The sequence below is a fragment of the Rousettus aegyptiacus genome, unplaced genomic scaffold (genome assembly GCF_014176215.1).
Source record: "Rousettus aegyptiacus isolate mRouAeg1 unplaced genomic scaffold, mRouAeg1.p scaffold_m13_p_15, whole genome shotgun sequence".
Lineage (NCBI taxonomy): Eukaryota > Metazoa > Chordata > Mammalia > Chiroptera > Pteropodidae > Rousettus > Rousettus aegyptiacus.
In genome coordinates, this window is record NW_023416290.1 from 31,848,911 (window position 1) to 31,861,986 (window position 13,076).

Consider the following 13,076-nt stretch of genomic DNA (forward strand, 5'->3'; position numbering starts at 1 on the left):
CTGTCTCCATTTTGAAGGATGTTACCTCGAGTGGGCCCCAGTGCCTGCTGCACTAAGTTCAGAGCGTGAAGCCTGTGGTCAGGCCGCTGCCATCTGGTGTCAGTCGTCCTTCCGATCCTCCCTCCTGCTTCTTCCCTTGGAATTCTCAGAGTGGAATTCCGCTGCCGTGCCTGTCTTGCTTTCCTCCTCTTCTGCACACTCACTTCTTCGCACTGGTCTTTCAGCCCACAGCGCCATTTCCCTTCCTCATTCTCTCCCACTTACCTGCCAGCCTTTTCCGATCCTCTCTTGACTGGCAGTAATTCATTCCCTTTCTGAACCCTTATTATGTTGTCATCATCTCTCCTATGGTTTTCTAGCATGTTCTGTCTTGTGTTTTAGTTATTTAGGGTGCACCCGATAGCCACTCTGGCCCTTCCAGTCTTCAGATGGGGCTAGTTTGTTCCATCTCCAAACCGTTGCACTCGCTGGTGCTGCAGTGGGAACGCCCTCCCAGAGCTTCAGGCTACCAGCCTTCCAACACAAGCTGCAGGACTGCAGGAATCCCGTGTCTGATCCGTCATCACTGCATGCCTAGTGCCTGGGACAAAGTAGTGCTTCGTTTATTAAATAAATGAAGAGTATCGTGCGATTTAACTTTTCTTACATCTCTGGCCTAGGCTTGTTAACTAACTATACAGGTTTCGTCATTCTTTAATTAGTCTCTATAATTTTTGCATGAGCTGAAGTTTTTTTGGTTACTGGTGTTTTCCTTATTTCTAAATTCACTGGAAACAGCAATTGGTTTTCCCAATTGGAAATCTAAGATACAAACATTCTGGTAAAAGGTAAATAAATTTATATTTGTAATTTTTTTTCATCTACTTTTTTGATTTGGGAATGAAAATACATCTTTTAGCATTTTAAAAGCAGAATTCTTATTCATGGACTCTTAGACTTAAGCATTTTTAAATGTTATGATATAGATTTTATTTTTAATTATTTAATGCATTTCATAGAGATGATGAATAAATCAGCATTTATATTTTAATCAATTTGATATTTTATATTTATCTGAAAGCATAATAAACTATAAAACTCAAAGACCTCGGAGATTACATTAAAGTGTAGCTGTTAGATTCAGGAATTAATCAAGCTTTCTAGTTAATTGAGTTTTTACCATATATTAATATATTTAATCTCTTTAATGATCTCTAGTTTTCTTTAACTTTAATGGTAAAGTTACTGGAAGAACTAGTTATGAAACTAAGCGATTTTCCTTGCTGAGAACTAATGACATCATGTCAGCCTGTTTCTGAAAAGGAGAAATCAAATCAGTGATAGATTAAAAATGCCTTTAACCATTTCATCCTCTGATATATTCTTAGTTCCACTGCAGCAAATGCATTCCCGGGAGTGCATTCTTACATTACATTTGAATAAATATCCAGGGTTCAGCACTTGTGGACATATAATAAATGATTGACCAAAATAGGACCAACCCATGGGATTGCAAATTGGTACAGCCACTATGGAAAACAGAATGGAGGTTTCTCAAAAAATTAAAAATGGGCATACCTTTTGACCCAGCAATTGCACTTCTGGGTATTTATCCAAAGAAAACCAAAACAATCATTCATAAAGATCTATGCTCTTCAATATTCATGGCAGCACAATTTACAATAGCCAAGATATGGAAGCAACCTAAATGTCCATCAGCAGAGATTGGATAAAGAAATTATGGTTCATATATACAATGGAATATTACTCGGGCATTGGAAAAAATAAAATCCTATCATTTGCAATGACGTGGATGGACCTAGAAGTTATTATGCTGAATGAAATAACTCAGACAGAAAAAGATAAATACAATATGAATTCACTTATTTGAGGAATCTAAGGAACAAAAAGAACAAACTCATCAAAAACAGACTCACTAATATAGTGGACAATTTGGTAACGGAAAGAGAGGCGAGGGGTTGGGGGCTGGGAGAATGGGTGAAGGGTTAAAGAAGTACAAATTAGTAGTTGATAGTTGGTCACAGGGAGGGGGAGCACGGCAGAGGGAATGCAGTCAGCATTAATATGATGGCTAGGTGGAGGGCCGGGGGAGGGAGGGAGCAACTGGGGGGATCATTTTATGAACTATATAGATGTCTAACCAATGTACTGTATACCTGAAACTAATTTAAATAAATTTTAAACAAAAAGACAAGAAAAGAAAAATAGGACCAACCTGCTAATAGCCATACATCCATTTCTCCCCAGTAATCTTTGTTACTTCTACCTAACCTCCTCTGGCTTCCCATTTTCCTCATTTGTTACTGGGTGACTGAATAGAGTGCAAAGGGGCTGATAGAAGACTTGGGAATTAGGGACTATTCTTAGGCCTTCCATGTTTTTGGTGCAGTAGCAGGTCTTTCCGCTGTGTCCTCTCTCAGCTTCCCCATCTGCAAAATGTCAGACAGCACAAGATTACCTCAAGATAAATTGCTGAGCCTGACTACAAAGCTTTTTGGTTCTCAAAGAGTAGGAATGAGACTTGATGCAGGCAAGAGCAGATGCCTGCTCATGATAACTCAGTTTCCTCAAAATGTTTTCAGAGTACTTTCAGTGACATGGGAAAATACAGACTGATATGAATTTAAAATTATGTAATGCATTTAATAAAGGTGAATAATTTCAACTTTGAAAAATATGTTTTTATATATGCATAGGAACTCAACAAAATGTTAACAGAAGTTGCTTCTGGGTAGTAAAATTGCAGGTGAGAGCTTCCAGGATTTTCTTTTATAGATTTTTCCATACTTTTCAAATTTTCTACTATGATCATATATCAATGCTTATAATGTTTTTAAAAGTTATTTTAGCAAGTACTATATTGTTACTTGTTGCATGGCCCCATGCTGAGGGTCACTCAGAGTTGTGTTCTAATGGCGTGACTTCACCCCAGTCCAGGATCTGTGTGCGGCAGAGGATCATGGCTGCGAGCAGCTCTGTGTGAATGTGCTGGGCTCCTTCGTCTGCCAGTGCTACAGTGGCTACACTCTGGCTGAGGATGGGAAAAGGTGTGTGGGTGAGTATGCCTTCCAGCCTTGTTTAAGGAAAGGAACAAATTAAGCATAGTAAGGAAGGAGGGGGAGGACCCTGGGTGTCCAATTGCTCTCCTTTGAGTTGTCAACACAGCACTCAGTCCTCTGGTCTGAGTTAGTCCTCTGATTTGGTTGTTAGAACTGGTACTTTAAAGCCTTCGTTTATGTCTGAGGTTAGCATTTTCTCATTCTGGGTCCTTGGCCAAAGGCATATTTATTATAATCTGTGTAAATATGGTTGTCTGTTACCACAATCTTTGAAAGGACTGGATAGATTTTCATCAAATTTGGAGGGTATTTTTAAGATGGCTTGACTTAACTATAGCTCATGTGTTATATACATGAAGTTAACTTGGTGGTTGATGAGTAGCACCTCAAAGACATGGGCAGCCGTCTTCCTAAGTATTGGACCTACCACATGACTGCCAGGTGTAAGAGCCCAGACATATATAATAAGACATGATGGTTGGAGAAAACAAGCCGTAGCCTCAAACACTAGCCCCAGCTAAAGGGGCACCATGAGCAGTGCTTGGAACTGCAGGCACCAACTTGTAATGAGTTGAGTAGTGTCCCACTTGGGCAGTTCCACATTGCATGACCCAGTGAGAGGTAGGAGAGGTGGGGGCGACATCTGATATCTTCAGTAATGGACGATGATTCTCTTCAGCACCTGCAGAGCAGGCCAGTCCCTAATGGCACCTCCCAGTTTGTCTACGGAACCCTTTAATTTGCACAGCCTCATCCTTCCACCAACAAAAAGTGCCTAACAAATAGTGTTCAATAAATGGGACTGGAAACTTAGGCAGAAAATCTGGAAGGAAGAGGACTCGACTGATAGCAGAACTGAAACTTATGTTTTCTGACTAAATCCTGTGTTTTCTGTTCTACATTCCATTGTTTTCAATGGAGCCTAGTATTTCTTGCTTCCCACAAACAGTGAATGATTTTTTTTTTTTGCACATAGAATTTACATTTTCCAGCATACCTGGAGTTTAGCTAAGGACATGGAAGGAAAAAGCAGCACACATAAACTGTAGGTGGTAGCCTGCTCTTTGCAGGTGAGGCGTGAGAATATTATGGCTTCGTTTGTTTTACATACTGACGGGAATGAAAACTGCCCTCATTAGAGGTCAACACATAGAATTGGTCTCCTGCGTGTTAAAATTGTTTTGTTTTGTTTTTTTCCTTAGTCTGCTGGTGGTGACCACCATGGGTGGCAGGGTACATCTACTAACGCTGGCAAAACAGAACACATAGTATATATCAACCAACTCTTATGATTTTTGCTTCATTAATTTTTGTTATATAAGTAATATACTCTTTTTGAAGAACTTAAACAGATGAGAAAATCACTGTTAATAGTTTGTTATATTTTCTGCCAGACTTTTCCACATATAAATATCTACCACAAAACATTTTATTAATGTTTAACAAAATGAGATCATACTATTCATTTTGTTTTACATATATTTTTTCTCTTACCAGTTGTTAAATGGGTAGAAACTTTGGGTACTATAGAGTCAGAAGGAAATCAGGCCATTGGGAGTAAGGCTAGCGGATGAATTTTAGGAAACAGGATTGAGGGTGTTTGGTAGATGAGGGTAAAGGAAGGGACAGGGAGAGTCCAGAGCTTACATGGGTGACAGTAAGTAGACAGGGCAGAGGCAGTGGAGGCCAGGCTGGGGCAAAGGACCTGCCTTGGCCTTTGGGAAACTGGTGGGCAGTGAGGAACCTACTTCTCTGAGTGTTGCAAAATAATTGCCTAATTGTCCCTATGTAGCAGAGAATCTTTTTTGTCTCTAAGTTTTGCTCTAACTTCTGGAATTTGACATTTATTGAAGAACAACAAGCATGAGAATAGATGCTGTGGTTGCCAGGGAGCTGTTATGGGTTGTATTTATTAGAGATGAGTGTTTCTCTTGCTGCTGTTATCAGCATGTAAGAATGTCTGCCTTTCCTCAAAGGAAGTGGAAGTTTCCAAGCGAGAGTGGGAAAATGGGAGAGCCTGTGTGTGATCTGGGTCTTATTATCAAGTGTTCCTATCATCATCATCTTCAACCAAGAGCCTGACCTGTAGGAAGCTGAGAATGAAATATTAAGCAATGGTGGACCTTTATGGCCAGTTACCTTGGTTAGAGAAACTGAACAAATTCTCAAAAGGTCAGTTTCTGCTTTGTGAGTCTGTACTGAGTGCAAAGCAAATGATAGAGGTAATAGAGACTGCAGGAGGTCAGAGAAGAGGGACATCCTAATGGCTGGAGTAGGGAAGATCTGGGCAAGCAAGGAAGGGTAGCAATTGATCAGATGTCCAAGGCAAGGGGAGACATGAAGAGCAATGAATGCGTGGAGATGGCAGTGTTCTCAAAGCTTGGGACCTGAGCCTTGGCTGGGGAAGGGGAGGCAGGTCTTGCTTCTGGGAGCTGATAGATTAGGAAGAGACTGTCACAGAGAATACTAAATTAAAAGCTAAACAGGCAGCCTAACCTTAGGATGTAAATCTGAGAGGACTTGGCAAAGATGGAGACCCCAGATATCAGATTTATAGCAGGAAATTAAGAGAAGAACAAAGGCTGATAGAGACCCTGGAAAAGTTACATTAGCAGCTGGTCTTGGTGGCCCGTAAGTAGACAGGCAGGGGAAGTTAAGAATATGGTGACTACAAATCTCAATTAATCCAGGACAATCTCAGTTTTTGCCTCTTGGCTCAATTCTCAATAGCACTCACTTTCACTTTTAAAGGGGTTCTAGTTTGAGGATAAATTATATGCTCACCCTAGATAAGGCCGGCCAGCTTGACTTAAACAGTTGAGGAGACCAGCTCTGTTGAAACAGATAATTTATGCAGATGTAAAGAAAAAGATAAAGTTTAAGACAGCAGGAGGAACCAGACCATTCAGGACTTTGAAAAGCAGGCTAAAGAGTCTGGACTTCATCTCTGAAAAGGAGTTACTGAAGGACTTGTACTAGGAGTGACAAATGCAAAGCCTCATCTTAAGGAACTTAATCTTGTGGTAAACTGCAGGATGGATTCAAGGAGGAAGGCGGTGATGTGTGGAAAAACCAGCTGGGAGACAATGGCAATCACCAGATGAGGTGACAAGAGCCAGGGTTCAAGTAGCGACTGTAGGAGTGGAGAGGGAAAGAATGAGGGTCGACAGAAGGTGCTACAAGTAGGGGAGAAGGAAAAGTCACAACTGACCCCTGAGTTTGAGCTTCCATGACTCTGAGAGTGATGGCAACAGCAATGGAAGAGTGATGGGAACCTATTTTTAGGAAAGATAATAAGTAGTTTTAGACAAAGTGAGGGTGAAGTGGAGGTGGGACATCAACAAGAACAGGTCAAAGGGGAGCAGAGAACAGCACCAACAGGACAGGAAGAGATTAGAGCCGATGACACAAAAAGGAGGCAGCAGAGTTCATTTCTTTCTCAATTTTAATCTCCTTCTGTTTTTCATTTAAAACGTTATTTATGTGGGATTTTTTTGTTGTTGTTGCTGCTGTTTTGAAGGCATCTGGACCTTCAATACAGTAAGACCTGCGCTCAAATCCCAGTTCTGCTATTTGCTAGTCATGTGTCTTTGTGTAAGTCATTCAGTTTCTGCAGTTTTCTCATCCATAATGTAGAGTAAGAGGATTTTGTGGGATTAAATAAGATAACGAGCAAGTTCCTAACACACAGTAGGCAATATTATTATTACTATTATTAATTATTATTATTATTTTACTACTACTGCTGCTGCTGCAACAGAAATTATTATCATTTCCTGGATATCTTGAAATGTGGAGTGAGAAGAGAGTGAAGGCCTGAGCCTTGGGTTGTAGCCACATTTGGGCAACAGGAGGGAGAAGTGGGGACAAAAAAAAAAAAATCCATGAAAGAAGAGCTTAAGGTGGAGAGGGTGCTTACAGGGGTGGGAAAGAGCGAATCAGAAGAGTCATGGAGTATGGTGGGGAAGAGGATTTCTAGGCCGTGCCAATATTCATCTCATGCTCCGGTGAGGCCAAAGGGAACAGGACTCAGAAAAAAAGCCATCTAGTTGTGTCATTGATTCATCTTAGCAAACATTTCAGAACTCTCTGCTAGATACTCTGCTAGGCATCAGGGACACAAAGATGACCAGAAGATAATGATTGAGAGGGGCAGGGTAAGGGCAGATTTCAGGGGGTAGGGAGTGGGTTATCAGAAAGTTGGGACAAGACATCAAAACTATTCATTGAAAGATGTTTGATAGAAATTCACCATGTTCAGCTACTGGCGAACGGATGCAATGGATTCCACAGCAGTGGTTCTAGTTCTTTGACTCATCCCATAGTTATGATGTGACCTGCCCGAAAATCCAAGTCTTAGCCAGATCAAGACCCTTAGACCACATTCTCACCCTTTGAGTTAGTGGAGGGTTAAATTCAATGCCGGTGCCCATCTCCCTGCCCGTTCCTTTCACTCTGGACTGTACTGATCCTACTTCCGCATTTAGGTGAACAAGGGTGGATATTGACTCAGGGCCTCCTTTTGCTTTACTTGAGTCCCTGTATTTATAATCCATCAGCTGCCACTAAAACTGTGTTAATTTCCATCCCAAAGTGTGCATTAAGATTTTTTTAAATTTATTTTTAATTATAGCTGCCATATAATATTATATTAGTTTCAAGTATGCAACATAGTAATTCAACATTTATATACCTTATAAGGTGATCACATAATAAGTCTAATAATCATGTCAATACCAAGCTACATTTTTCAAAGAACATGATCTAAATCCTGGAGGTTGAGTTTTGTGCTGTACGTGCTCACCTGGTATTTCGGGGTAATGTTCGCATCATATCTGCCCAAGCAAATTGTAAACCTTTGAAGACTTGAACTTGCAATACATTTTTCTTGAATCATTGACTGAGGCTGAGTGATTGATTACAATCTCAAGCATTTTAAAAATCTTTTCCCCTTGATGGGATTTTAAATTACAAAATCATTTCTTTATTATTACTACAGAAATAATAAGAGTACAGATATGTATAAAGTCAAAACCTGAAAGTTGTTCCTCCCTAATTTTAATTCCTCCCCAGGTTTAATCACTGCTAAGAGATTGGCTTCTCTTTCCTGCCTTTCCTCTAAGATGTCTTATGAATGTTATTTGTTTGTTGTTACCATCCAGGGTTTAGCACATGCCCGACACATAGCAATTGCTCAATAAATGGTTGTGGAACTAATGAATGACATGAAGGTATCCCTTTACCCCCAAATTCAACCTTATCTGATTAGGCAGTGCGATTAAAAAAATATAGATCACATTTATTGAATATTACTGTCTAGGACATTTTGAACTATTTTATGTATAATCGAAACAACCTATGAGGTAGGTACTATAATTATTCACATTTTTTATAAGTTTCTTAACCGCTCTATGTTTCAGTGACTTCATCTGTAAATTGAAGATAATGAAAACAATAACACCTACCTCCGAGGGTTGTTGTGAGGATTAAATGAGTTAATACATGTAGAGTGCTTACAACAGTGCTCTATGTATTTGTTAATATTATTACTATCATTACAATGTCTGATACACAGACATTAGTTGAATCTGAATTTGTATATCCTTTATGAATTTCTGTCTTACAAATGCTTGCATTTAATAATAAATCAAATGTCTGGCACATTTAAAAAATCAGATTGAAGAATGTACCCAAAATAATAAATAGCATGGGAATTTAATATGGCCGTACTGCTGCCTTCAAAGTTTTTTGCCTATTTCTCCCATATTAATTACCCTCGGTGAGGAGAGAATGGTTGATATTTAAGTTGAGGACAAGGAATAGTAAGATCAATTTTTATGTTAAAAGAGCAGACTTTTAATTCATATTCAGAACACGATTTTTCCCACCCCTAAGGTAGGAGATGCCTCCCTATATTAGTTTGTTAGGGTTACCATTAAAGGAACACCACAGACAGTGGCTAAAAGTCCAAGATCAAGGTGATTTCTTCTGAGGTCTCTCTCTTTGACTCGGCAAGTGGCCACTCTCTTGCTGCTTCTTCACAGGGTCTTTCCTCTGTGTGTGTTCAGCCCTGGTCTCTACTTTTGTGCCCTGAATTCCAATTCTTATAAGGACACCAGTCAGATTAGATTAGAATGCAGCCTATTGGCCTCATTCTATCTCCAAATACAGTCACATTCTGACCAGCTGGGGGTTAGGACTTCGACATGTGCATTTGAGAAGGGGGAGACACAATTCAGCTAGAACATTTATTGATTGTTATTAAAAGCAATAAGGAACCGCTGAGTTTTAAAATCCTGCATATAGCAATCCAGTTGTGCCTTGGGGAGGAGAGATTTTGCAAATCTGACACTATGTGTGTGTCTAATATATTCTCAGCAAGTAAACTGGTTCTTTGATTTCTCTAAATGATGAATTCGGTTTTTTTTTTTTTAATCTGTCAGAAACTTTTGAAACCCAAATGTTCCTCTTGAAAATACCTCATTTCTACCAGCACCATCCCCTTGCAGACCGATCCCTGCTGAGAAAACCTTGGAATGTGACCAGATTATAAATCTGAGATTGTCAATTTTAGGCTTTATTACCTTGCACCAAAGTATTGTTTATCCTTGGAGACAAATGAGCGATTTCTCGCTTGTTAGGTAGAAACTGAACATGTGGATGCTGGCTGCTGACCTGAGATCTTAGCAGTTTGTGATCGGAGGGCCAAAGAGCTACCGCCATGGAGTTACAGCGGTCCCTTGTGCCCATGGTTTCACTTTCCACGGTTTCAGTTACCCACGGTCAACCACAGACCGAAAATGTTAAATGGAAAATTACAGAAATAAATAATTCATAAGTTTTAACCCAGTTCCCGCTTGCCCCTAAAATACTCACTGGTGGCACTTGCATCTGCAGTGTTTACCCCGAGATGACTCACAGATTATAGTCCTAATCTTACCCTCAAAGTTCGCTATGAAGTATCTCACTTTATTATTTTCACATTGCTCTAGTATATCGATAGTCTTTGGAAACAAATGACATCATTCTATTTATAGCATTCTGTTTTTAGTAGTGGTGTTTCCATTTATAAAATATAGTCATTCTCGATCGCTGAAAATGTCAGATCCTAGAAAATGTGTAGCATTCCTACATGTGATGTTAAATTAACGTTGGCAGTGAGCTGTACTTTTTTTTTTCTAATGGGAAAAGGGTTAAATTTCATGCCATTCCAAGTAGCATGATGAAATCTCGAGCCACCCAGCTCTGTCCTGCCTGGTATGTGAATCATCCGTTCGTCCAGCACACCCATGCTGGACACGCTCCCTGCTCGTTAGTCACATCGTAGCCATATGAAGGTCAATAGTAGCCTAGTGCTATGCCGCAATGCCTACATCATTCACCTCACTTCATCTCATACATAGCCATTTTATCATCTCACATATCACAAGTAGAAAGGTGAGTACAGTACAGTAAGACATTTTGAGAGAGACCACATTCACATCACTTTTATTATAGTATATTGTTATAATTGTTCTACTTTATTATTAGTTATTTTGTTGATCTCTTACTATGCCTAATTTATAAATTAAACTTTATCACAGGTATGTATGTATAATAGAAAAGAGTATGTATAATAGAAAAGAGTATATCAGTACTATCTATGGCTTCAAATAGCCACTGGGGCCTTGGAATGTATTCCCTGAGGATAAGGGGGGACTATTGTACTCTGTTTGTAAAGGAGGAGAGTACAGAAATTTCAGACAAAATAACTAAGAAAGAATTTTTTGAAGTAGAAGAGGACTTGTAACAACAGAGGCGTCTCTGAGTTATACATATAGGTCATCTTCATGCATCTTCCCCCTAAACTGACTCTCTCTTTTTACAAGTACAATTTTATAATCAAGGAAGTTATGCAAAGAACCCAAAACATGCAGCAAAGGATGTCAGAGTTGAATGACTAGAACGCTCTTGGCTTTAAAAAGTTAAGTTCACATGCCTAGAAGTGGGTTTCTCTACTGATTGTCTCACTTACTGCCACTGGTGAACCAATGGGCCACCCTCAAATCAAAGTGGTGTTTGACACCTTGGGTTTTCCAGGCTAGGGTTTCAGGACCCAGGAATGCTTGAATCCTACCTTGCCAATTTCTCCTCTCTCCCTTGGTTTCCAAAGAGCTGTGCACACAAAAAACAAAACCAGCACGAGAATTCAAGTCCAGAAGCCCTCTTATCCCATAATATTAGACCTGTGGTTGGCTGATTGATGGAAAATGTCATTTAAAAAGCAGAATCATAAAAAGTACATATACAAACCATTTTATTTTTATTTTCAATGCATAAATTTACTTTCAATAAAAATTACTTTTAATTTCACTTTCAAAATTACTAATTTTAAGTTTTGCAAAAAATTTTAAATTTGAAAAAAAGTCATTTGAAAAGTTCTTCATTGCGTAAACCATACCCAAAATGTATTATCTGTGATTTTCAGTGTGGTTTCTTTTCATTGCAGCAACAATTTCAAGATTTCCGTAAAGCAATGTAAGGGCAGAATTCTTGTAAATTTTAAAGAAATTTCCCCCAATCTTTTATACTTTTTCATCCATGCCTGTTTCTGTAGCAATTTTGGTTAGTGAATTGCCTTACTTAAGTCTTTACAAAGCTTTCAATTTAGTTTTTACTTTTAGTGCTTACGTTATTGGTTTTCATAGTATTTCAATCAATTACAATAATGTACAAATTGCATATATACATTTGGAAACAAAACAACTTCAACTCCTTATAATACTGGTTTCAAATTTTAGCATGCATCAGAGTCACCTGGAGGGCTTCTGAAAACACATATCCCAGAGCCCCACACCCAGAGTTTCTGATTCGCTAGGTCTGGGGAGTCTCCTGAGCCTTTGTATTACTAACAAGTTCCCAAATGGTAGTTGTAGTTGATGCAGCTGGTTCGCAGATCACACTTTGAGAACCAATGTTTAAAAGCACACAATCAGTCAATGGGAGAGGTACGCAGGTGCTCCTCCAAGGCTGCTTTGTGAGCATGCAACCCAGCTGGTAGAGAAGTGCGCAGGTGTTCTAGCAGCCTGGAGCATTTAGAATGCTCTGGGCTTCAAGTCCCATATTTTCAGAGGGAGTGAAAAACATTGATCAGGAGTTGGTTAAGTGGAGTTCAATTAAAGGGGTTTCTTTTGTATAACTTGATTAATGCCTGAGCCAACATTAGATTCTCTATTCTAGAGCATTCTGAAAAAAGATGAGTTTGGAGTATGTGGCTTAAACTTTAGGCCTGACCAAAGCCTCCAGCTTCTCCCCATTTTGATATGGGACCAGCATACTCAGCTGTCTTTCTGAGAGGTAGAGACGGCTGGGCTCAGAGGTCACCCCCAAGGTGTGTGACAGGAAGTTCCAGAAGTAGAGCCTGATTTTCTGCCTTTGGAGTACGACGCCCACACATCATTGTAGTATCATCAGTGTCCTGGGACTTGGGAGTCAGATTAACAGCTCTTCTCTTTGGAGGGGGTGCTAAGAAAGGGGTGACCAGAGTTAGGACTAGCTGGTTGACAGCAGACACCCACGTCAGGGGTTGGGAGACTTTCAAGATGGTGTATCAGGCCCAGCATGAGGAGGTTGGAGGTGGGAGTGCCTACTGCTAATACATCCTTGATTTCAGTGTCCTGAGTTATTTGTTAATGATGCATTGCTTCTCGAAAGATGAGACAGTAACCTTTAGAAGGATTTGGTGCTAGCTCAACAGTTACATTATAACTCAACTGCAGCAACTGGTTAATGTCCGTGACATTCAGATTCTGAGTGCTCTGCTCCCATTGTAGTGACTTGTGTATTAAATCCACAAATATTAGGTGCTATTAGAACTCTTTAGGGAGGCAAAGTTACAAAAATGGTACTTTATGCAGAAACTTAATGAACCCTAGAGCAAAAGAATAAATACAACATGGGTTATTACCCTTTAAATATCTTTAGCCTTTCCCTTTGATTACTGTGTTAAGTATGTTGTTATATTCTCCTTGCATGGAT

General features: G+C 39.6%; 1 protein-coding gene across 4 annotated transcripts in view; it reads left to right on the forward strand.

Annotated features, from left to right (window-relative positions):
- Nucleotides 1-13,076, forward strand: part of MATN2 (matrilin 2) — a 131,393-nt gene that overhangs the window by 64,272 nt on the left and 54,045 nt on the right. For all 4 annotated transcript variants that reach the window (XM_016157847.2, XM_016157843.2, XM_016157844.2 and 1 more), the window contains one exon: nucleotides 2,933-3,055. In XM_016157847.2, the coding sequence (XP_016013333.2) occupies nucleotides 2,933-3,055 (123 nt within the window). The remainder of the gene's footprint in view (nucleotides 1-2,932; nucleotides 3,056-13,076) is intronic.